The sequence below is a fragment of the Erpetoichthys calabaricus genome, chromosome 7 (assembly GCF_900747795.2).
Source record: "Erpetoichthys calabaricus chromosome 7, fErpCal1.3, whole genome shotgun sequence".
NCBI lineage: Eukaryota > Metazoa > Chordata > Cladistia > Polypteriformes > Polypteridae > Erpetoichthys > Erpetoichthys calabaricus.
The window spans coordinates 154,062,196-154,087,179 of NC_041400.2; the positions used below are offsets into that span (position 1 = coordinate 154,062,196).

The window sequence follows — 24,984 nt, forward strand, 5'->3', positions numbered from 1 at the left end:
ATGATTTAAAACAGCATGATGGTTGCAACCTAACCTGTCCTATAACTACCAGATGCTAAAATCACAATGGCAAATATATAAGCTACAGGATTATACCAAATATATGTTGTAATAAAATCGACTCCAGACAGTCACAAAGGTTTGGGGCAGCCACCCGTATAATATGTTCCTGGCTGCAAAAAGGTTTGAAAAAGGTTTGCAATGTTTACAAAAACAGAGTCCAAAACAGAACTGATCAAGTGGAGGTAAGATGGCGGTTTTAAAGGTTGGGAGAAGGCAATGATGTCATCCAGGCCAGAACAAGAAGTGACATCATCAGTGGTGCCAGGACTGGATGGGATTTCCCGAGAATGTTCTGCAAGAGACTGAGAGAGACAGTCGGCACACTCTGTCACCCCCTGGTCTGGCATAGTATTACCATTACTTAAGCCCTTTAGCTGCCTCCTAATCACACGTGTGTGACAATGTGAAAATTATCCATCCATCCAGCCATCTTCTGAACTCACTTAGGGTCATTGAGGAGTCTGAGGATATCCCAGTAAGCATAGGGCACAAAGCAAAAAATCCCCAGACAGGGCTCCAGCACATTGCAGGGTGAACACACACACACACACATCAGGGCCAATTTTGCCTCACCAATCCAAATAACCTGCATGTATCTGAACCGTGGGAGGAAACCAGAGCACCCAGAAGAAACCCACAGAAACACAGGGAGGATCCAGGACCTGAACCCTGCTCTTTATTACTGTGAGGCAGCAATGCTACCACTGTGCCGCACTTTGTTTATACTTCAAATTATGGGTATTGGTTATAAATATAAATAAAACATATAAATGTTTATTCTTTAAATCAATTCTTATTTTGAAATAGGTGCAGTTTGACGAGAGAGAAGATACAAAAGCTTGTGTAATTGTGATTAATGATGACCACATTTTTGAAAACATGGAAAGTTTTAATGTGGAGCTAAGTATGCCAGCATATGCCTTGCTTGGGAAAACCACTGTAGCCAAAGTAAATATCAATGATACAGAGGATGAGCCCACTCTACAGTTTGACAAGAAAATGTATCACGTGAATGAGAGTGATGGCTTTCTGTTTGCACCAGTGGAACGAAAAGGTGGGGCTTTGACTACTATCAGACACAAATGTTAATATGTTAACTGTACTTCTTGTTTCACTGTATTAAATTTTGTTTGCATTTTTTATACATACTGTATCATAAGGGTAGTCCTAACAAAAATGTACTGCCGAAAATGCAAGACAATTTCAGCCTTATGCAGTATTAACATAAATAAATTGTCTTCACTATTACAAAGAATGAAACATAATGCTCAACACAGTATCTTTGTCGTGTCATAACCATGCACTTTTTAATTGAAGATGTAATAATCTTGACCACCTATTTCAGTAGGTGTCAATGCCATGCTCAAAGTAATGGTAAAGAGGTTAGTATTTTTGTCTTATAGTATATGCTTTCTGTCAGGAGTTTACAGCTAAAGTCATTTGTCTATCAAAAAGATACAAATGTTTCCAAGTACAGATCACACAAATAGAAAACAAAGATCAATAAAATAAGTTACTAGCAAATAGTCTGACCATGCAAAGACACATTCATAGAGTCTATATACCAGAAAAAAGTCAAGTCAACAAGACAGAAAAAGTCTAATAATGATAAGGAACAAAAACAAAATAAGTGAACTAGTATCATACAAGCAGATACTTACAGTCATATGAAAAAGTTTGGGAACCCCTCTTAATTCTTTGGATTTTTGTTTATCAATGGCTAAGCTTTCAAAGTAGCAACATCCTTTTAATATATGACATGCCTTATGGAAACAGTAGTATTTCAGCAGTGATATTAAGTTTATTGGATTAACAGAAAATATGCAATAATGCATCATAACAAAATTAGACAGGTGCATAAATTTGGGCACCGCAACAGAGATATTACATCAATACTTAGTTGAGCCTCTTTTTGCAAATATAACAGCCTCTAGACGCCTCCTATAGCCTTTGAGTGTCTGGATTCCGGATGGAGGTATTTTTCACCATTCTTCCATACAAATCTCTCCAGTTCAGTTAAATTTGATGGCTGCCGAGCATGGACAGCCTGCTTCAAATCATCCCATAGATTTTCGATGATATTCAAGTCAGGGGACTGTGATGGTCATTCCAGAACATTGTACTTCTCCCTCTGCATGAATGCCTTTGTAGATTTCGAACTGTGTTTTGGGTCACTGTCTTTTTGGAATATCCAACCCCAGCGTAACTTCAACTTTGTGACTGATGCTTGAACATTATCCTGAAGAATTTGTTGATATTGGGTTGAATTCATCCGACCCTCGACTTTAACAAGGGCCCCAGTCCCTGAACTAGCCACACAGCCCACAGCATGATGGAACCTCCACCAAATTTGACAGTAGGTAGCAGGAGTTTTTCTTGGATTGCGGTGTTCTTCTTCCGCCATGCAAGGCACTTTTTGTTATGACCAAATAACTCAATTTTTGTTTCATCAGTCCAAGCACTTTGTTCAAAAATGAATCTGACTTGTCTAAATGAACATTTGCATACAACAAGCAACTCTGTTTGTGGCGTGAGTGCAGAAAGGGCTTCTTTCTCATCACCCTGCCATACAGATGTACTTTGTGCAAATTGCGCTGAATTGTAGAACGATGTACAGATACACCATCTGCAGCGAGATGTTCTTGCAGGTCTTTGGAGGAGATCTGTGGGTTGTCTGTAACCATTCTCACAATCCTGCGCATATGCCGCTCCTTTATTTTTCTTGGCCTGCCAGACCTGATTTAACAGCAACAGTGCCTGTGGCCTTCCATTTCCTGATTCCATTCCTTACAGTTGAAAATGACAGTTTAAACCTCTGAGACAGCTTTTTGTAGCCTTCCCCTAAACCAGGAAACTGAACAATCTTTGTTTTTAGATCTTTTGAGAGTTGCTTTGAGGATCCCATGCTGTCACTCTTCAGAGGAGAGTCAAAGGGAATGACAACTAGCAATTGACCACCTTAAATACCTTTCCTCATGATTGGGACACACCTGTCTATGAAGTTCAAGGCTTAACGAGCTAATCCAAGCAATTTGGTGTTGCAAGTAATCAGTATTGAGCAGTTATATGCATTCAAATCAGCAAAATTACAAGGGAACTCAAATTTTTGCACAGCCAGTTTTTCATATTTGATTTAATTTCATACAACTAAATACTGCTTCACTAAAAATGTTCGGAAAACACCCAGTACTCAGATGTTCCCAGGAAATGAAAGACATACCACTGTTATCTTTTTTTGTTGAAAGTAGAGTAAATTATTATGCAGACTGAGAGGGGTTCCCAAACTTTTTCATATGACTGTAGGTGTGTCCAGATTTGCTTCGAGTCCAACTGTTAAGCCCTGCAAGTCTTTTAGAGTGAAGAGCCAAACAGTTAAACGGGTTGAATGTGTCAGTATGTTTTAATATTGATATCTTGCCTTTAAAGCATAAATATAAAATGTAAATAATATCCAAAACAAAAGACTTAAAAATATGCTGCTTGCGGAAGTATTAAAAACCCTTAAAGTTCTCACATGTAGAAGAAATTTCCCTAAAGCTATTAAAGCATATGCCAAATGACACTGAAAGAAAGTCAGTGATAAAGTGATACATAGGCATATAGGAAACCTTTTTTTATCATTGAATCTTTTGAGAAGATTTACCTTTCGGCAGGAAACTGATCCAAAATACAACCAAAGCAATACTCAAATAGCTCAGGAATGAAAATGTGAATGCACTGTGTTGCGCTATTGAGAATCTGAACCATACTTTAAAAATGGAAGTCAGCAAGAATTGTCCATAAACTTGAATTGACTGGAGCAAAGCTGCCAAGAGAATTGGGCAGAATAACCTTGAATATTCCATTCTCAAAACATCTGAAACTATCATTGTGGCAAAAGGTTACACAAACAAGTATTAATATATCATTTTTGAATAAGTGTGCACGCAGCATGTTTAAGTTTTTTTCTCTATCTTTTAAAATATCTGCTGATAGCTTACTTTATCATTAAACGTCTTCTCGAGAATGTGTAATTGCAATATACAGTAAATGGAGCACAGTGCCAATGTCAAACCTTTAGAAGGGCATTAATGTAAACCATTGTACACCTATTGCAGAGAACGTTGCTGCTATAAGAGCATACATAATGCTTGTTACAAAAGATGTTGTGACTTTAACAGCACCATGCCTGGTGATTTCAGTTTATTTTTAATGCAGGTCTTTGTCATTGTATTTGTCACAAACAATATTTATACAAAATCATGTGTATTAGAATTAAGCTTAACTTTGTAAAATTCTTCTGATGACTCAGGTGATTCCAGCAGCCCAGTCTCGGCATTGTGCTATACAGTTGCCAAATCAGCCCAGGGCAGCAGCCTTCATGCCCTAGAATCAGGGTCTGATTTCAAATCAAGAGGCATGACCAACGAGAACCGAGTAGTGTTCGGTCCCGGAGTCAGTATGAGTACCTGTGATGTAAAGCTTATTGATGACAGTGAATTTGAAGAGGAAGAGGAATTTGAAATTGTCCTGACCGAAGTTTCTGAGAATGCACGAATAGGAGATATTGCAACTGCAAGGGTAATGATCGATGGGCCTAATGATGCTTCTACAGTCTTCCTTGAAAACGCCTTTTTTACATTTAGTGAAGATGCAGGTATATAATTGTCATATTTGTGTTTTTCTTTATTTTACTGTGTTGTTTCATACCTACTAATATTTTTGTTTGTTGACACATCACTCCCCTCCAAATGTATTTATTTTTGCAATCTAAAAGACTTCAAATTGTTCATATATGGTAGTTTTTGGATTAGTATAAAACTTTTTTGGAACTGTAAACTTTGTGGGCTAATTTAAATATTCATTTTATGGTACACTTTTGTAGCACTTTATAAAATAACAGAAAGGCTGATACTGGAATTTGTGTGTTTCAGGTGTTGTTGAAATCCGTGTCATTAGACACGGCACTGATCTGTCTGCTGCTACATCTGTCTGGTGTGCTACACGTCCTTCAGACCCTCCATCTGCGAGCCCTGGAGTAGATTATATTCCAAGCTCCAAGAAGGTGGAATTCAGGCCTGGAAAAACAGAGGAGGTAAGAGGTGGAAACTGTTAGACCCTTGAATGATCCAACCTGTTTGTGTGCACTGCTTACACTTTACTTATGGGGATATAGGAAAATTGGCTATAAATACTCTGGACCTAGAACTTTAATGATGCAAACCAATAAATTAATTTCTCATGAATATAAGTGATGAATAAATTGGAATAGAAGAATGTAAAAGTGTATAATAAAATTTAGGGTTTATTCATTAACAAAGAACATAGCAAAAGAAAAAGTTTCAGAGAGGTTTTCTCTAGAAAGTAATGATTAAAAAAAGCTTTTTTTTTTTTTAACTATCAGGTCTGTAGTTTGACAATCTTGGATGACACTCAGAATCCAGCTATTGAAGGGAATGAGACTTTTATAGTATTCCTTAGCTCGGCACAAGGAGCTGAATTAGCTAAACCAAACCAGGCTACTGTCACCATTACAGACACATTCCAGGATGGTATGTTAAAATTCTTCTTAATATAGTTTGATACTCTGCACAATTACTTTTCATTATAGTAGTAAGCAAAATCAGCTTTCACTGTATTTTTTATCTGAAAGTATTCACATTCCTGATGAAAATTCATACATTTATGGTAGTTTTATATAATCAGTAGATACATTAAGGTTTATTTTAATGTGTAATTGTAATTTTCCTAACAAACCTGTGTCTGGAAAACACTGATTTGTTAGATACACAGATTATTGGATCCATTGTGGTGCTGCTGTTTCATTAAAGACACATTTTGCTTATAGTACTCTAGAATTCTGCTTAAAACACTAGAGAATTTAATGTGTAGTTATTTGGCATAAAATGAGTGCTGTTTTTTTACAAGACAAAGTAAATATAGGATGCTGGAAAAGATGTGTTCATTCCCAAAATATACTATATGCACAGGATAAGTAACACACATGTGTATGTTTAAGTGTGTAATTTGTATTTCAAACCTAGCATTTTTTACAAACTACATTTAAAACATTCTGTCTTCAGTCTACATATCATGGAATATATTATTTTTTGTCCAGTTCAAAATTGTACTGTTTTAACCTCATTTAAAATGTACAATGTTTAATTTTAAGACTGTATAGTGCAGTCCTAATATAAAACAATACTATATGATTGTAGTTTTCAATGTGGTTTTGCTTATTCATATGTTCCTTGTTTCCTGGCTCTGTAGTGCCTAGCATGCAGTTTAGTAAAGACAGTTATGCAGTACAAGAGAAGACTGGGGTCTTAAACATTCCTGTGATTCGTACTGGAGACCTAACCTATGAGTCTTCGGTGAGATGTTACACAAGAATGCAGTCTGCTAAAGTAATGGATGACTTTGAAGAAAGAAGCAACTCTGATAACTCTCGAATTATATTCCAAAAAGGAGAAAAGGTGATTTATATTCAAATTTTTTGATGCATGTTCACGCATACTACATAGCACAACCTGAAAAAAAATACTTTTATGGACCATTCCTGCTATGATTACTAAGGTAATTAAGAGATCCACATGCTTCATCAATAATACATGTATAGGCTTTTCAGTTCTTAAAATTAATAAAGATTATAATCTACATCAAATTTTCTGACAGTTATGTGGTAATTTTACAGTTTACCCTTTCCCTCCTTCAGGAGTCAAGCATACCGTATGGTTACTCATATGATCACATAGCTGCCATCTTAGTGCTTCTTCCCTAATTACTGTGTACAGCAAGTTGGAAGGTTTGAAACAGTTCTGCTTACAAAGAAGTTTTGTGACCAGCTTTCTTACAAACTCCAGTGTTATTTCTGTTAATACTGATTTTTATACCGGTCTGTTATTTATAAAATAATGAGACACTGGATGCAAGGCAGGTACCAGCCCTACAGGGCCCTAGTTTATTACAGCCTGTTGTTTATATGGCATATTATTAACAGTTTCCAAACAGTGTAATTTAATTTCATAAGTATCAGTATTCAATGGTGGCACAGTGGTAGTACTGCTGGCTGATAACAGAGAGACTGGGGTTCTCATACAGGAAGCTCTTTGTGTGGAGTTTGCATCTACTTCCTATGTTCATGTGGGATTTCCCCAGGTGTTCCAGTTTCCTCCCACAGTTGTTGCTAAATTGGTGTGTGTTCTCCTTGCAATGGACTCTCCAGGGATTGTTGCTGCCTGGGATTGACACCAGCTAAGCAGGTTAGGAGACAGACAGATGGAATCCTCAGTATTCACAAACTAGGAGTGACACTGTCATCACTTGAACAAAATTCCCAACCAGACCCAACATATAAAGCCAAGATTCCAATATAAAGACCCTAGCTTAACTAAATACTTGAAAATTTGTGCAGAATTCCAGATTTCTATGTCTTGTTTTAAGTACTTTTCTAAAAAAATACAAGAGCATCGACAATGTCTTCTCAGTAAACCTTTTCCAGATGATGTAAATCTTATTTCAGAAACTACAGATTGTTACGCCCAACAGATGCATTACAATTACGTGTGTCTCCCTTCTACTTTAAACTCTGTAGGGTTTCAATGGTAGTGATACGTAAAAGTAAGAAAACTTTTTTCTTTTGTCACATTTTTTAAAAGGCCATTAGAATTTTATTATCATAACGTTGCAGAAATGGCAAAATTTAGAAATTAGATGCCTCCAGAAAGGTAAAAGATAAGAACATAATTATGGAGCAACTTGAAGGTCTGTTCCTTAATTTAAGGTTAGAAACCTGTGGTAGGGTTTGGTCAAAGCATTTGAGATCTGTGGCTGCTTGTAGCTTTCAAGATCGTGTTTGTTATTTGCTTTATTTCATACTCAGACTTTTTTTCCTTTCTCTTCAAAGAGAGCTGTAGAATTGGAGACAAAAAAGGCTATTGTTTTTGTAATGTTAAGCAATATTTGATGTCTTCTGTTACTGCTTATTTATTCTGATATCCTGTTTCATTTAAAATGTTTCTGTACACAAAAAATAAGAGCTCTCCTACTATCAGGAAACTAGGTGTCTAGTTTTTTTAATCAATGAATATTCACTTACATATGCATTATTTGAAGTAGACCAGTATAAATGGCCCAGATCTCTGTGTTTGTCTCTGATTGTAAAAACCAGTAGCCATATTCCAGAGACTCTCAGGGAGCTAATTGGTGACCATAATAAGGGAAAGCACAGATACGAAAATGCCAAGAAAGCCAAAAAGTGCAGTATAAAACAGCACCTCTACTCTTGTAATGTAGGGAGTGTAAGACATTGTTGAGCTGTTTGTGACTTAATCAAAGCATAATTTTGTTTTTCTTGCATATTTTTGTTTAATTTAGATAAAGAATTGCACAGTTCAGATCAATGATGACTCTGTATTTGAGCCAGAAGAGCAGTTCCAGGTTTACCTGAGCAATCCTCTTGGTAACCACTGGAGTGGAGCTACTGTTGGCAAAAATGAAGCGGCTACCATAACAATCACAAATGATGAGGATGGTAAGAAATGAAACCTGAAAGAATAGCCCTATAAAAAATGGAAGGAAAACTGAAAGTTATTGTCATGAATTGTTTTTGTGAATGTTTGTTATGACTCTTTTTTGATCAGAAAATGCTCTTTTTATTCTTGTGGGAACTTTCACTTCAGATAAAGTGGTATTTGACTGTAGTTGTTTATTTTCATTTCTCTGCATTAGCGCCAACAATAGAATTTGAGGAGTCCGTGTATCAAGTGCGTGAACCTCCAGGTCCAGATGGCACTGCTGTGCTGAACATCAAAGTAATCAGAAAAGGAGACCAGAACAGGACTTCAAAAGTACGGTGCAGCACAAGAGATGGGTCAGCCCAGTCTGGTGTAGACTACAATCCCAAAAGTAGAGTTCTCAAGTTCAGTCCAGGTCAGTTGTTCCAGTTCTCTAACTGTTATAGCCCAAGCAGACTTTTTCTAGAGTTCTAGTCAGTTTACATCAGTAATTATCTATTTTTGTTAATAGTGCACTTCAAATTGAACTTCAGCCACACAAAGTGTCCAATTTAGTATTATAAACTACAATAAAAAGTACATACTGTAAATCAATTTTTGAGTATATAATTGTTCAAATAAAAGTCAAATTTATAGTAGCTCTTAATAGGTCATGGTAGAAAAATTTAATAATCATTAAAGCAGTATAACAAAGGAAATCTGTTGACAAGTCAAAGCATATTAAAATTAAAAAATGACAACTTTCTCCACCAATAGTATTTAAACTAATTTCTATATTTTTCTTTCTTTTGTTTGTTTCAGGCATTGATCACATTCTCTTTAAAGTGGAAATTTTGTCTAATGAAGACAGAGAATGGCATGAGTCGTTTTCTTTGGTACTGGGACCTGATGATCCAGTGGAAGCTGTGCTTGGAGAAGTCATTACAGCAACTGTCACTATTTTGGACCAAGAAGCTGCAGGAAGTCTCATCCTTCCAGCTCCTCCTATTGTAGGTGTCTCTTTAAATTAACTTTCATACAATTGCCTCTGTTATTTCAGAGTAAAGTTGACATTGGGTTATAGTGGGAATTTTACCACAATTGTGCCCAATGCTCAAAAGACACAGGCAGAAAAGTTTTTTGATATTGTATCCTTTTCTTTTAACTGTTAACGTTTGATATTCAAGCACTGCATACCACTTAAGTGGCTGTTTTATATATAATGTGGGTTACTGGTTGGCAGTAAGTTGCTGTAGAAAATTGCTAATTATTACTGAACATCTCTTTTTGTTTGCTTTCCTTTTTCAGGGAGGGCAGCATGTGGAAAGGAGTTGTAATTTTTGTCATTTCTAACACTGTATCTAACTTGATAGAACATTTTTGGTACAACCTTAATTCTGCTTGAAAAAATGTATATTTTTTAAATCACTGACCATCACCAACTAGCCTCTCAGTGATGTGCTAAATTAAAACTGCCATATTGTGTGATCACAAAATGTTAAAAGCTTAAAAAAAAACAACAAAAAACTGTCCATCTTGCCTGTCTAAAAAGCCTTTGAAATATGTCTTGGTGCAGTTCTTTAAGACAGTTTTCATTTTGTGCAGGTGGTTTCTTTGACAGATTATGACTTTGTCCAAGAGGTTACCAAAGAGAACAGCAAAAAGACACCATCCCCTGGATACCCCCTGGTGTGTGTTACACCATGTGACCCACATTACCCCAAATACTCTATTATGAAAGAACGATGTGAGGAAGCTGGGATTAACCAGTCATCCATCCATTTCAGCTGGGAAGTGGCAGCACCAACAGATACAAGTGGAGCAAGATCACCTTTTGAGACAATCACTGACAACACACCCTACACCAGTGTTAACCATATGGTAAATTTCAACCCCTTTTAATTTAAAGTATGTACATAATAGCTTTCAGAATGATTTACCAAACCTCGCTATTACTTAATTCAGGCCTAGATTTACTTCATAGAATAATTATTCCCTTAAGATGTTGTATCTATCAGTTTGCATGCATCAGTCAGATCTTCATCATTTAAGCAAAAGTTGAAGATAGTAATTTTATTTTGCCTGACTTACAATCAGTATGACAGTAAACCAGATTCTTTGAGGGCATGACAATAGTGGGCATAGACACTTAACCTTGGTCTGTGTAAGGAGGCGTTCTTATACTGTTAAACACAGCAAGCTAAGTCAGTCATAAGTACCATAAAACTATAAAGTCAAGCTGGCACTACAAACAGCAGGCAAAAAAGTTTTAAATAAACATTCATTTTAACATTGTTGATCCATACTGCTTCAATTTGTTTACTGGTAACTGCATTAAAATGACTTCTGCCTAATGAATCACACCTGCAGGTTCTGGAAAGTATTTACTTTAGTCGGCGGTTCCATGTACGATGTGTGGCCAAAGCCATTGACAAGGCAGGACACTTGGGAACACCGCTGAGAAGCAACATTGTGACTATTGGAACAGAAGGCTCAATTTGCCACACTCCAGTGGTATCTGGCACAGGACGGGGTTTCCAAGCACAGTCCTTCATAGCATCACTTAAGTATCTAGATGTAAAGCACAAAGAACATCCAAACAGGTACTCATTCAAGCCAGCTGTTGTAGTAGTCTTCCTCTCAAAATAAGTAAAAGCACAAATCTGTTGTATGGTTTTTCTCATGTGCTCTAGAACCCAGACATATTTTTTCTGTCATCTGAAGATTTTTCATTTTCTCAGTACTGTACATCTGTAGTTTACCCATTGATACATTAATTTCCTGGCAAGTTTTTAAACCATTGTAAAATTAATATTAATATAGAGATGCAACAAAATGCTATTATTAGGTTGTGATACAGTGCATCTGGGACAGAAATTAGTAGGTAATAGTTAGAGTTCTCATAGTTTGTTTCATAGAATAATTGGGAGCAAGTTCCACAGCTCTCTAGCCCTCAGGAAAATTCATGTCCTTAGTGCTAAAAAAATAAAAAAAATTAAACATTGCTAGTCAATTTTTATAAATTAGTCTAACCAACAAGAAAGACTTTAAAAAAAGATGTCAATAATAATAATAATAATATGATTTTAAAAGTATAATAAAATTATTTACTATATATATATATGTTTTTTCATTACAGGATACATATTTCAGTGCAAATCCCACACCAAGATGGCATGCTTCCACTTATTTCTACTATGCCACTTCATAATCTACACTTCCTGCTGTCCGAGTCCATTTACAGGCATCAGCATATCTGCTCCAATCTAGTTACTCTGAAGGACCTGCAAGGCATCTCTGGTGAGAAGTGGTTTTATGTGACGTTAGAGGATTAGCTGATATTTTCTGTGGAACAGCACTTGGAGTTAGTGTTCAAAGCACGTTCTCTGTATAATGAGTTGTATGGGGTTGATTTAATCCTATTACTTGGATGATTCCTTAGATCAGGTGTAACAGGATTATTAACCTCACATGATTCATATAGTGAAACAATTCATGCACACTATCAGCAGTTTACTAATGAGCTGTGAGATGACAGTTGTAACATAAAAGAAAATGTAAAGTTACTAACCTATGCTAGAAGCTCTTAAACAATCTGTAGTTGTGATAAACACTTGGGTAATTTACACAAGAAAGAAAAGCTCATCTAGATAAGAACATTAAGCATAGCATCCACATGCTTAAATATTTTTCAGGGCACAAGCATTTTTATTACCATTTCCATGTATTTATGGTGAAGTGGGGTGCTACAGAGATTGTCACATAACCCTTTAACTCTTGACATTTCTTTTAAACTGTGGTCGCATATACTGTATTAAGCCAATAAACTCAATTTCAAAATTGAAAAACTGAGCAGATCATCCATTCTTTTGCAAAGGTTTAACGCTAATATTTTGAAACTCATCTGGGGCCTCATGTATAAACGGTGCGTACGCACATAAATGTTGCATACAAACCTTTCCACGCTCAAATCGCGATGTATAAAACCTAAACTTGGCGTAAAGCCACACACATTTCCACGGTAACTCATACCTTGGCGTACGCAATTTCTCCGCTCGGTTTTGCAGACTGGCGGCACCCAGCGTCAAAGCAGTGCTACTGTTCCTGTGTGGTCACCCTATCTTTCTTAGATCCACATTCCTGACGCGGCTTTATAAATACACTGAAACTAACTGCATATTGTTTATTAGTGTAATGCATCTGATTGTAATTAAACTGCAGCAATATAATGGTCCAGGAAATAGCCATAGTATTCCAAATACCATAACTGCTTTAGCGTTGTAACTCTCACTGCATCTTCTTCTTTCAGCTGCTCCTGTTAAGGGTTGCCACAGCAGATCATCTTTTTCCATATTACTCTCACTGCACCACTCGGAGTATTTATATCACTGTATCTGAGTGGGGACTCACAGCAGCAGCTGATTGGAAAGAGAATTATCGGTATACAGCATGAAGCAGACGCTGCCTGAGCCACGGCAAAACGCTTCAGAGACTTCCCTGTACGGACTTCGCAGTTTAGAAAAAGTTTCATCCCAAGAACTATAAACGCACTCAATCAGTCCATCAAGTGCTCCTTGTAGAACTGTTTGTACTTATAAGTACAATTACCTCACTGTAAACTTGCACTACAGTTATAATATTGCACAACCTGCGCCACTTTATGAAGCATGTATTTACATATGATGATATCATTTTTAAGATGAAATGCAGCAAAATATGTTGATTATATTATACAGATAAAACTTTAACTTCATTTAAATAATCTTTATTGTTAATAATTAAACCTGTGAGGACACGGTGCTGCAGCGCTAGCTAGTTCAGGGATTGTTCCTGCATTGCATTGTATTCTTGCTGGTGCTGACGCGACACTGGAAGGATAGACGGATATAATAATTAAACATGTACTACGAAGATATTTAAATGTTCCTTAAAAGTTTTGAAGAATCGGCGTTTTAAGCTTACAGATTGCTTCACGTCTACATAGCTGATTGTGTGGCGATTGGGTTTTTGGAGAAAGAAAAGTAAGGACAGGAATTGGAGGTTAGTACGTTTGAAAGAGATAGTACTTCTGTAATAAATTATTTCATCGAAGGTCGCGCATGGCGCCGCAAGCCTCTTGCGTGAGACATGAACAAGCACTGCGCCACCGTGTTCCCATGTTTAATAACATGCTTTCATTCCTATCATCATGAAAAAGATACCACGTATACATCTCAGTATTTTAATTATTCAGAGAGCTGTAATACCACGAATGTAATGGATTATGTGTCCTGTCAGAGAAAGAGAAAGCCCGTTTAAGAAGCAGGTAGTGATTCACACATGTAGAGCACATAGAAGATCAAATACAGAACAAAGCATTTAATGTGCCACTTTAGTTACAATGGGATTTGAGAAACTAGTAAACGATTTTAAGATGAAGTTTATAATGTTCTACTTTAATGGCAAAATAAACTACGTGATCAAAGTGGAAATTTCGAGATTAAAGTTGACATTTCGTGCTTTTGTCCCACTGTGTGCCTATTGTTTTTGTCTGTACCCTAATAAGCTTTCATATGACACTCAGACGGTGGGCTACGACTTGCCTTTTCACGGCGACTTTGATATGTGATTTCTTTTTTATTTCGGGCACTGTGCGACTTTGTGAACTTGAGTCTTCGAGTTTCTCCGATACTCTGTCACTCGATCAACTTTCTTTTGTTGATTATACCATTGTTTAAACCAACAAATAGTACGTTTTTCCTTTGCCTCCACTTGGTATTCGCTGAAATTCTTATATTTCCCCCCGTGCTTTTCCCATTGTCTTTTCACAGAAGGCTATTTATATTGATTTGCATATTCAAAGAGGTGTAATTCTGGGAGGAGTTGGGGCGGGACAGAAGGTGCGTGCACGTGCGTTACTTTTCATGCTGATCGGGATTTATGTAGTGGAAGAACGTGAAAGTTTGCGTGCGCACAGATTCCAGCATCTGGATCTTTCTGTGCGTACGCACAATCCCGCTTTTGTGCTTACGCCATGTTATAGTGTGAGTTCTACACACGGCGTTATACATGAGGCCCCTGGTATCTTCTTCCTCAGCCACATAGTGAGAATTCCTAGGCGAGGCCAATGCTTCTGCATTTGACTTCATCCAGTGTTTTGTTTCTTGTCATAGTAAATCTCATGAATGTCACCCTTACGTACTGGTCACATTCCTTTGCCAGTTCATTCCATGAAATGATGAGTAGCAGTTAAGTGCTACACTCAATCACTTTAGTACTCTGAATGCTTGGACAGACTGGACAAAATACTTTACCTGTTTATATTTTAACTCTAGAATATGAACTCAGATGTTGCACAAATAAGATGACAATATGCATGACATCCAGTGCCTAAGACAGTAACCTCCAATGAGACAACAGCGAATAATGAAGATAGATAGATAGATAGACTTTATTAATCCCAAGGGGAAATTCACATACTCCAGCAGCAACATACTGATTAAGAACAATATTAAATTAAACAGTGATAACAATGCAGGTATACAGACAGACAGTAACTTTGTATAATTTTAACGTTTAGACCCCCCCCAGGGTGGAATTGAAGAGTCGCATAATGTGGGGGAGGAACGATCTCCTCAGTCTGTCAGTGGAGCAGGACATTGACAGCAGTCTGTCGCTGAAGCTGCTCCTCTGTCTGGAGATGATACTGTTTAGTGGATGCAGTGGATTCTCCATGATTGACAGGAGCCTGCTCAGTGCCCATCACTCTGCCACGGATGTCAAACTGTCCAGCTCCATGCCTACAATAGAGCCTGCCTTCCTCACCAGTTTGTCCAGGCGTGAGGCATCCCTCTTCTTTATGCTGCTTCCCCAGCACACCACTGCGTAGAAGAGGGCACTCGCCACAACCGTCTGATAGAACATCTGCAGCATCTTATTGCAGATGTTGAAGGACGCCAGCCTTCTAAGGAAGTAGATTACCGTCTGACCAAAAGCTAATAAAGTACCATTTGCACATGTGTTCATCATAAAGACATTCCAAGGGAAATAAACTGAAAAAGGTAAATGACTGAGGGTTAATTTTCTCAGAAAATAATCTTAATCATTAAAAAAAATTCTGAGTCAGCAGGATGACAACAGAAATCAGGCACTTTTTCATAATTCACTAAAAGATAAAGTTTGCTTCTAATTAAAAATGTATTTGCTGCAAAAAACAATTATCATTACAGCACTCCAGGGTCAGAGTTGCTTGTTCCTGTATTAAGGGGACATCTGTTTGCCATAACAAATTTGTTCCAGATATAAGGAACATACTGTATCTTGAAGGTGAGAGAATGCTGTGGATATTCTTGGATTAATAAAACTGAATCATGTAATCTTATGTTTACCAATAACTAAATATGCTGAAAGTACAAGTTAATTATTTTAAAACTTATTTTATTTATTTTTCTTTTGTTTAGAATCAGGATTTCTGGATGATGTCTCTTATGACAGTATTTCTCTGGGTCCTGGGTTTGATCGTCCTTATCAGTTTGATCCCAATGTACGAGAAGCAAAATCTATTCAGCTGTACAAGCACTTGAATCTGAAAAGTTGTATCTGGACTTTTGATGCCTATTATGACATGACGGAACTAATTGATGTCTGTGGTGGATCTGTGACGGCTGACTTTCAGGTTTGCATTACTATATACATTTGCAGATAGATAGATAGCACATTATTTGTTCCAAGACGGAAATTTTACCTTTTTACAGATGATCAATAAGTAAGTAATACAACAACCAACAACCACCCCCCTCAAATACACACCAGAACTACTACAAAGAAAGGAAAACTTTTGACTTGGCCAAAAATAAAAAGAACAGTCACAGGGAGGCATTATAAAAGTGCAATGCTGTAGTTATGAAGGAGCCCCAGTAGCATTTCTTGATGCATTTTACCTGAATAGTTTGGGGGCTGAAAGTACTCCCATGTGTCAAAGAGAGGAGAACCCACTGCCTTAGTAATACAATACTAGGCTTTGTTGACCAAGATATATAATGTTTTGGTTTTGAATTTGCAGTAATAAGTGAGTGTGGGTAATTGGACTCTGCCATGGACAGGTGTGTTCAGAGGTTGCTATCTGTGTTGACACCCAGTGCTGCTGCAGTGAGCTGAATGAGCTAGATTAAGCAAGATTGACACTGCGGTGTTACTTTACTTTAATATGTGTCTTTCCAAAATGTATTATTTATGTATATGTGTTTGTAAATTAAAATGTTAAGGAATGTTAAAATGTTAAGGAATGCTTCCAACTGAGCAGTATTTTACATGAAGCACGAAGATCAGATCTTCTTGACATTTGTCAATTTGTCTTGCATAGTAATGTTGAACCAGGACATGAACTAGACCTCAGGTTAATTTTCATCAAGCAATTCATGAGATATTGTATGCTGAAACAATACTTTCATAAATAATAAATCTTACATCATACTGGCTTACAAGCCTTTGTACACATAGTAAGCAAGTCAATTAAAACTCACAGTATGTAATACACAGCAGTAAATGTACCTAGTTTGGATTAATAAAATTTATGAAAATATAAATAACTAAAATGCAACATGATGAACAGTAGATAAAGAGAGTGCAATCTTAAGAATCATTTCTGTAATGGTATCATTCAAGTCTAGCAACTAGTCTTTGCATTTATTGTTTTGTTTTCATTTCAGGTAAGAGATTCTGCTCAGTCCTTCCTGACAGTGCAGGTCCCCCTGTATGTTTCGTACATCTATGTAACAGCACCAAGAGGATGGGCATCTCTGGAACACCACACTGAAATGGAGTTTTCATTTTTCTATGACACCGTTCTCTGGAGAACAGGTATTAATTCAGTTGTCTAATAAATAAAAAACGGATTTCTTGTGAGTACTGTACAGATTGGTAAAATCAAAAACAAGCAAGGATGTAATGCTTAAACTACTGACAATGGTTAGCACCGTACTACTGTACATTATGAATATGGATAAAGGTAGGGGTAAGCAAAAAGGAAAATAGAAATTACAAGTTAATACAGAGTTTGGGAAAGTGAACCTCTGGGCATCTGTACGTTTACCCTAACCCTCACATAGTATCATCTGAAATTTGTGAAACATTTTTGTTGCTCTGCTCTGTTATCAGTACAGTATATCTTCTGACAGTGCTCCTTAGCCTATATTAGATATGGTACTTAAACTCCTCGCTGAAAGAAAATAAAATTGTAGTAGGTCATTAACTGTTGTTAGTTGCTGTGTGTTGCTGTATTTTAATTAACTTATTGAAAAGCCATGCAAAAAACACTATTTTGAAGGGACCTTAATTATTATTTACTTATTAAGGAGACTTGCAACATTTGAGATATACTTGGAGCACAGACAGGTAAAGAAACTTGCTCATGTTCACACAGTCAGTAGTAATTTTGTTTTATCTTAGACATTCAGTTTTACAGTTTGTTCAGTGATTGTATAGCATAGTCAGGTGAAACAGCTTGAACAGATTTGGAAAAGTATGGGTTGATCGCAATCTTCTATAGCTTTATAAGTTAAAAGTAGAAGAACTGTAACATTGAGTATAAACTCAAAATGGAAAATAATTAATACACTTGAGAATAATTAGAATAGTGTGATCATGTCTCCCTCTTCTTTTTATGATCCTGATTGAAGAACAGAATAGTAAACTGTTAAAGTAATCAACTACGCTCTACACAAATGCAGAAAAATAGTTTTTGTCTGTCCTAAACAGTGTCACACCACATGATCCTCAACCAAAAGTATCTCAGGACTTGAGAAAGTATGTTAGGGACCAGTTACAAGCAGGACAATAAGGTGGGCAGACAAGAGAGGTGGTAATGCAGAAAATATGCATTTATTGTACAATAAATAATTAAAAACAGAATATGGTGTTAAAATTAAGGAAATTTGTGCAATAATAAATATGTTATCAATTAAAATGGTGACACACAGTGTCTATAAATTTGCAGAATAAATAAAGAAATCCATTCAACCAAACAGATATTGAACAAACCAGTAAAAACACTGTGCAAAAAAAAAAATTAAAAACTAATCTTTTAAGGGGCTATAACCAATTCATCAGCCTTGAGCAACAAGTCATTGCAGCTCGCTACCGTTAGTTTATGCAGAGAATGCAGTGTTTCCCCCTAAGCGGTTCTTTAGCCGTAATTGTAACTTGCTCCCGACAGGTTCTTTAAGTATCAGTCCTCTCCCCAACTGACTATCCTAAAAGCACACACCGCCTTTTTTAAAAAGCTGCCTGACACAGCAGTTGATCCTGGACAGAACTAACCCTCCACGGTGACACATACAAGTGCACCCTAAATTAACGTGACTCCTTGCATTCAAATCCTTTAAGTCGGCTTTGGGTGCCTACACATGATTGGTGCAAATTAGTTACAAAGCACACAAACTGAACAGCCACCTGGTATCAGCATCCTGGCAAAGAGCCATTTAGACTTGCACCAGCTGCCAGTAAGGTTCCACACGCGTGACACTAAAGCAAGTGTCAGAAAAAATCGGGTAGTACAAGAATTAAGTGTAAGGTGGGTGGCACATCCCATTACAAATACTGAAATCAGTACAGAATAATACTTCTAATGTTAGCTATTGTGGTCAAGTGAGGAAAGCTGGAGGGAATAAATTTTGGGATGCCAACCCAGTCGTCCCCGTTTCATTTTTTTTGCTTTTCTTTTAAACTCAAAATAAACAGACACTCTGTGACACAGATGCAAAACAAACAAAAAGTAGCTAGCCTCTAAGGGTTTAAGTGAAGAGTTCCTTGAATCACAGAATGATGCCTCCTTCTGGTAGCCTCGGCTTACAGGCAGTGGACTGGAAATGGTGGAGCCCTAACTGGGCGTATTCTTGGCACTGTGTAGAGAAGGGAAGAGGACATGATTAGCACTAGTGCTCCCTATCATCCCGGAGTGGTATTACGTACTTTAGATGAAGCTGAAGGTACCCTCTGATGAACATGCATGACATAACCTGTATAGAAAGTAGTTATACTGCAATATATTTTATTCATTATTTTTTTCTTATGTTTTTTTCTGTAGGTATACAGACAGACAGCGTATTGTCTGCAAGACTTCAGATAATAAGAATTTACATCAGAGAAGATGGACGTCTTGTTATTGAATTTAAAACTCATGCAAAATTCAGAGGTAGATAGCTTATTAAAATGTCATTACTCCAAACCATGGAACTAATCAGAGCCATGTAAATCAATCTAGCCTTCTTTTTTATTTTATATTCTGTGTGGAAAATGAGCCATCATGGTAAAGATTTAAAAGAGCAGAGTCTGAATTCTAAATTAATTCATTTTTGGTATCTCATGCATTCATCATTCCCTACCCCTTATTTTCCCATTTGTAAGCCATTTATACAATGATGGGAAGATGCTGTTATCCTTTAAACTGCATTTTGACGGTGGCCCAGCTTAGCAAAAAGTTGGCAGTCTTGCAAGAAACCTTTGGTCAGCTATCATGAGTGAATGCTCTTGATAAACAGCAACAAGAATATTTATTTATATAGCACATTTTCATACAGACAATGTAGCTCAAAGTGCTTTACAAGGTTAATATAAAACACTAGTCATTAAGCCCATTACAATAACGGGCACTAGAACAGTAGTGCATAAACATTAGTAGGAACAATCTGTGTTAAATGGCAAGGGACCTTGACCTCATTCTTTTTGTTGGTCGTATTTTTCTTTGTCTTTCAGCCTTTCTTTTGTTGATGTTTACTTGCTGAGCTGACCGTTCTTCGTGGGCTGCTGCCGTGTACTGTGTGTCTTTAATTTTCTGTGATAGTAATACTGTCTTGTACGTCCGTAATATACCTTTAATTTTCTCTGGCGGTAATACAGGTGTGCGCGTCGGTAATATGCCTTTAATTTTCTCTGACAGTAATACTGGCTTGTATGTGGCTGTAATATGCGTCACTGTATTGTGTACCTTTCATTTCCTCTCGCAGTAATACTGGTTTCCGTAAAACGCCTGTAACTTTCTCTGACAGTAATATCGCGCATCGCACCATTCCCAGCGCATGCGCACTTCACCAGAAGACACACACACACGGACACCTGGACGCACACAGGGATTTTATTAAAGAAGATAAACAAGATTAGGCAATAATATTATACAGTATGTAACAAAGAAAAAGGTAAGGTCAGATAGCCAGGAGGACAGAAAAAACAAAAATAAACAGTCACACAAGTAGAGCTCCTGAAATGTTTCTTATAATCACTGAACGTGGGAAATAAAACATTGTATTTGGAATTTTCCAAAGATAAACCAAACAGTGGTCTGGATATTCAGTTTGTTTTAATATTTCCCACTTTGCTTGTGACAAAGTTTCTATCAACTGCTACAATACTGTCTTGCAACCCAGTAATGAATGAAATACAATGTAACACCATAATGTTTTTAAACACCCCCCACCACCAACTCCCAAATTTTGATTTTTAAGGAGTCCAGAGGATTAATTGGGAGGTCCAAGACTGATTATATTTTGTACCTTGGGTGGGTGCTCAAACAAAATTCCAATCTAGATTTGCCAGTCTTCAAAGTGAAAAGAAAATTATTTGGAATTACAGAAACAAAATCTAAATTCTAACACAAAACATATGTTAATATTTAGGGCAGCCAGCAAGATCTGAATATACCGAACAAGGAATTACACGCTAGTTTTCACACTGATTGACTTTAATGGCACATATGAGATAAATCTGAACTCCTTTTTTAGCTGCTTTCTTGTTTTTGAAATATATATAACTTAAACTGTGCACTGTAGGAATTTTTGATTGATTAACAATCAATTAAATGGTAACCTGGGAGGATGCAATAATAATGTGGGATTTGAAACAGAAGCTGGTTAACTTTATCGATTTGGCCTTTGGCAATACCGGTAATTACTTAAATAATTCAGCAAGGCTCCTATTTTATTTTCCTTACCCTTTTTCTGTTGTAGGAGGCAGGTCCCTGGCCTTTAGACTTATATTAAGATAACTGAAGCACACTCATTTTAAGAAACAGAATATTACAGTTTGTTGATAAACACAAGTATTATAGAAGTATGATGAATGCATGTATATTTTGACATAGAAGATTGGATGCAGACAAACATATAACATAAGTAAAACCTTAAAAAAAATTGAAAAAGTGTTGAAAATGGAAACCACTGACGGTGATATTATTCTGTATTAATGTTAATGTTCTTTTGTATTATAATTTTCTTTTTAAATTGTGTTATGTGTTGTTAATATATTGTGATGTACAGGCAGCTAGTAATGAGTTGAAGGGGAACTGAAAGGGTGGAATGCTGTGGTGATGGGACTGGGTGAACGGCTTCTGCTATGTAAGGGGTGGACACTCCTCTTAGGAGGTGAGTGACGGTAGAAGTTAGGAGAAAAAGGAAGGTGCAGCGGGAGGAAGTTTTGAGTAGGGAGGCAGGAGACAATAAGCACGAGTGTTTGTGGTATTGAGAAAAAAGGAACATAAGTAGCAAGAGATAAACTGATTGTTAGGGAACGCTTTCTTTTATTGTTTTGGAGGTGTGCGCTGTAACCCGTAACCCAGATAACAGAGTCTAAGACAGGGCACTGTGTTACAGAACCAGAACTCCAAGTAAAACATAGAAAACTCCAGTACCTCTGAGTTGCATTTGCTTATTATGCTGGTCGTTATAATATTATATGAATTAATTCATTTTTTTAATACTATATTTTGTTAATATACTGTAGTTTTATTTTGTAAATAAATACGACTATTTTCTAAACTAATCTACTGCATATCATTTTTAAAGTAGCTGTTCGGTTATCCGTCTTTTCTCTTATCTATCACTGCCTCAGTCCCAACCCCTGATGGATAATCAAGGTTTTACTGTATTTAGAGTTCTACTTTATCTTGGTGCAAATAAGTAGTTTTACAAGACCAAGTCTTTATGGATGATGTCCAATGTTGTTGTGTGGAGTTGTTGCTTTGTTGTTGCTCCGTGTTCAAGTGGAAAATTCTTCATGTGATGAAGTGCACTATTTCTCTTTGCCCCATGATTTTTGTCAGTGCTGTACTGCTGTTCCCCAGCTTGCCTTCTACTGATTGGATTAAAGCCACTTCCAGTTATAAAATCAGTGTCTTTTAATAGGTTGGTTCTTCTGTTCATCTTAGTTGTTATCCCTTCAATTATAGGTCTTTGTAATTGCCTGAGACTATTTCGCATCTTCTGGCTCAAGAGGTCTGCAGAGGGGCCTCTGGAAAGATGTAACTGCAACTCAGATTTACACCTTTCTTATCAGATGAAGTCCAGGTAGATCCTGGTACAAGCTGGAGTTCAGTCAATTTGAATGCAAGAGGGGGTTTGTGCAGCAGGATCCATGCATCCCTGTTAAAGCTGCTTTCTTAACAGGCCTGGTGTGCCACTAAAGCTTAACAGAATGACAATGCCCACTTTGTCCTACAACACAGTCAAATATAATTCTTGTGCCAATCAATGTTAAAGGATATATCTATTAATTATTCACAGGTCAATTTGTCATAGACCACCATACCCTTCCAGGACAAAAGTCTCACCTAATGGCTCCTGATCACCTAGGGGGCATTGAATTTGACCTGCAGATGTTATGGAGTGCTCAGTCTTTTGATTCTCCAAATCAGCACTGGAGGGCAACAAGTTCCTATAGCCGGTATAACAACATTCAAAAATTTTACAGATTATGTTTTAAATTGTTAAAGATGATGATGATGATGCTGATGATAATCTTATTCCGATATTTTAACAGAAAGGACTATTCCGGGGAGTATACAGTCTTCCTAATTCCATGTACTGTACAGCCTACACAGCCATGGATTGACCCTGGAGGCAAGCCTTTGGCCTGCACAGCACATGCTCCTGAAAGGTATTCTATGATCTCTGTCAGTCTCATATGGCTGCATTTGTATTCCTTTATATTTTTATGCATGATACTGGTGTGAATGTTAATGTGTTATGCTACAGAGTGAAAAAGGGGTACTTTGTCAAGAATACTTTGTAACTATTACATTTGAAAATTGGTCATTTATCCATGAAGGTATTATGCAAGATGAAACAAAAATCAGACTTTGCTTCACAGCACTTTGCTAATTGTGTATATAATTAACTTGTAAAGTAAATTCAATGAAATGACTTGCTACTGTATGATGTGCAGGATCTCAATTTTACCTTCTAGCCAGGTCACCAGAAATATAAAAAAAAATGTGTACAATTTATAGATGAAGTTCATAAATGGGTGAAATTCTACATTAAATAATTTTCAGTTTCTCTGATTTGTTTGGGCATGATGACTGACTATTTTTAAACAAATAACCCAAACACACTTGCTGCAATATACCAGAAAACAAAATTGATTTATAATATAAGGATAACAGAAGATGGATTTACAGTAAGCAAGTGTATATAGATTGTGGTCCCCAGGGGGTGCTGCAGCTCCTTAAACTCCTGACACAAAGGCTTGGACACAGTTCCTTGTTGAGCAACAAGGTTTATTCATGTGAAACTCTTACAGGTATAGTTTCCCACACTGCATATATAAAAGCAAAAGTCAATCATGGAGACATCACGCCGATGCTGTTTTCCAGCTTCCCCTTGCCCTTTGTGCCAGCAGCTTCTCCAGTCATGTTTTTGCTGATGACATTCAAAATTCAGTGAGGCTTCCTTCTTGGAGCTGTTCTGCTGCGGGTGTGAAAGCAGGAGGCAAATTCCTGCCCCCTGTCATAGTTTAACTTGACCCTCCAAGTCCATTGGAGTAGAGCCAACCAAAGCATGTGACTGTGAGGGTTCTCCAAGGTTCTCCTTTCTTTTTTGGGTACAACAGTAGTCTGGGTCTCTCTGTGAAATAAAGATGGACCCCTACTGTCTGGACCCCTTTAACCTTGTGTGAGACTGCTGCTGGTTTGCTGAAAGGCTGCATAGCCCAGATGTCGGCACTAGCAAACTGGTTCTACTTGTCCAGCCCTCTGTCTTTCTCACCCACCATGCGCTTCTCCATTGGGGTGCTCCCGACAGGAGGCTCAAACATTGGTCATCACACCCTTATTCACTGTCAGAACAGCACATACTCAGTGCCCATCAGCTATATCTGGGACCTCTTCACTCTGCATTCCTTTCTGTTTTATGGTACAGAACACACTAACCTGTACTGCCGAATCTGTATGCTTGTGAAGAGCCCTAGGCCAAGCCCGTCCTGGTACTCCTCCAAAGCCTTCAGAGGGGCTTCAGCTGTCTTCTCCATCTCCTCTATTGTCTTCTGCAGGAGCTTGAACACCTGTAATATTGAACATACAGGTTTTCTGTACCTTCTCAAGCTCCCCCACGGATGTGGGATTGAGCTCTGGGAGTTTCTGTCCCCCTCTCAAGAGTCAGATGGCATCGGTCTCCTCAGCATTTGCTCAGTTGGGTGTCCTGGA

General features: G+C 37.3%; 1 protein-coding gene across 1 annotated transcript in view; it reads left to right on the forward strand.

Annotated features, from left to right (window-relative positions):
* The window catches only part of fras1 (Fraser extracellular matrix complex subunit 1), a 303,582-nt gene that overhangs the window by 265,952 nt on the left and 12,646 nt on the right, over positions 1 to 24,984 (forward strand). The window contains 16 exon segments of the mRNA XM_028805595.2: positions 871 to 1,117; positions 4,355 to 4,699; positions 4,977 to 5,137; positions 5,447 to 5,594; positions 6,313 to 6,518; positions 8,419 to 8,575; positions 8,773 to 8,973; positions 9,360 to 9,547; positions 10,143 to 10,418; positions 10,908 to 11,140; positions 11,677 to 11,837; positions 15,977 to 16,191; positions 17,225 to 17,375; positions 19,600 to 19,707; positions 23,066 to 23,225; positions 23,322 to 23,438. Of these exon segments, the coding sequence (XP_028661428.2) occupies positions 871 to 1,117; positions 4,355 to 4,699; positions 4,977 to 5,137; positions 5,447 to 5,594; positions 6,313 to 6,518; positions 8,419 to 8,575; positions 8,773 to 8,973; positions 9,360 to 9,547; positions 10,143 to 10,418; positions 10,908 to 11,140; positions 11,677 to 11,837; positions 15,977 to 16,191; positions 17,225 to 17,375; positions 19,600 to 19,707; positions 23,066 to 23,225; positions 23,322 to 23,438 (3,074 nt within the window).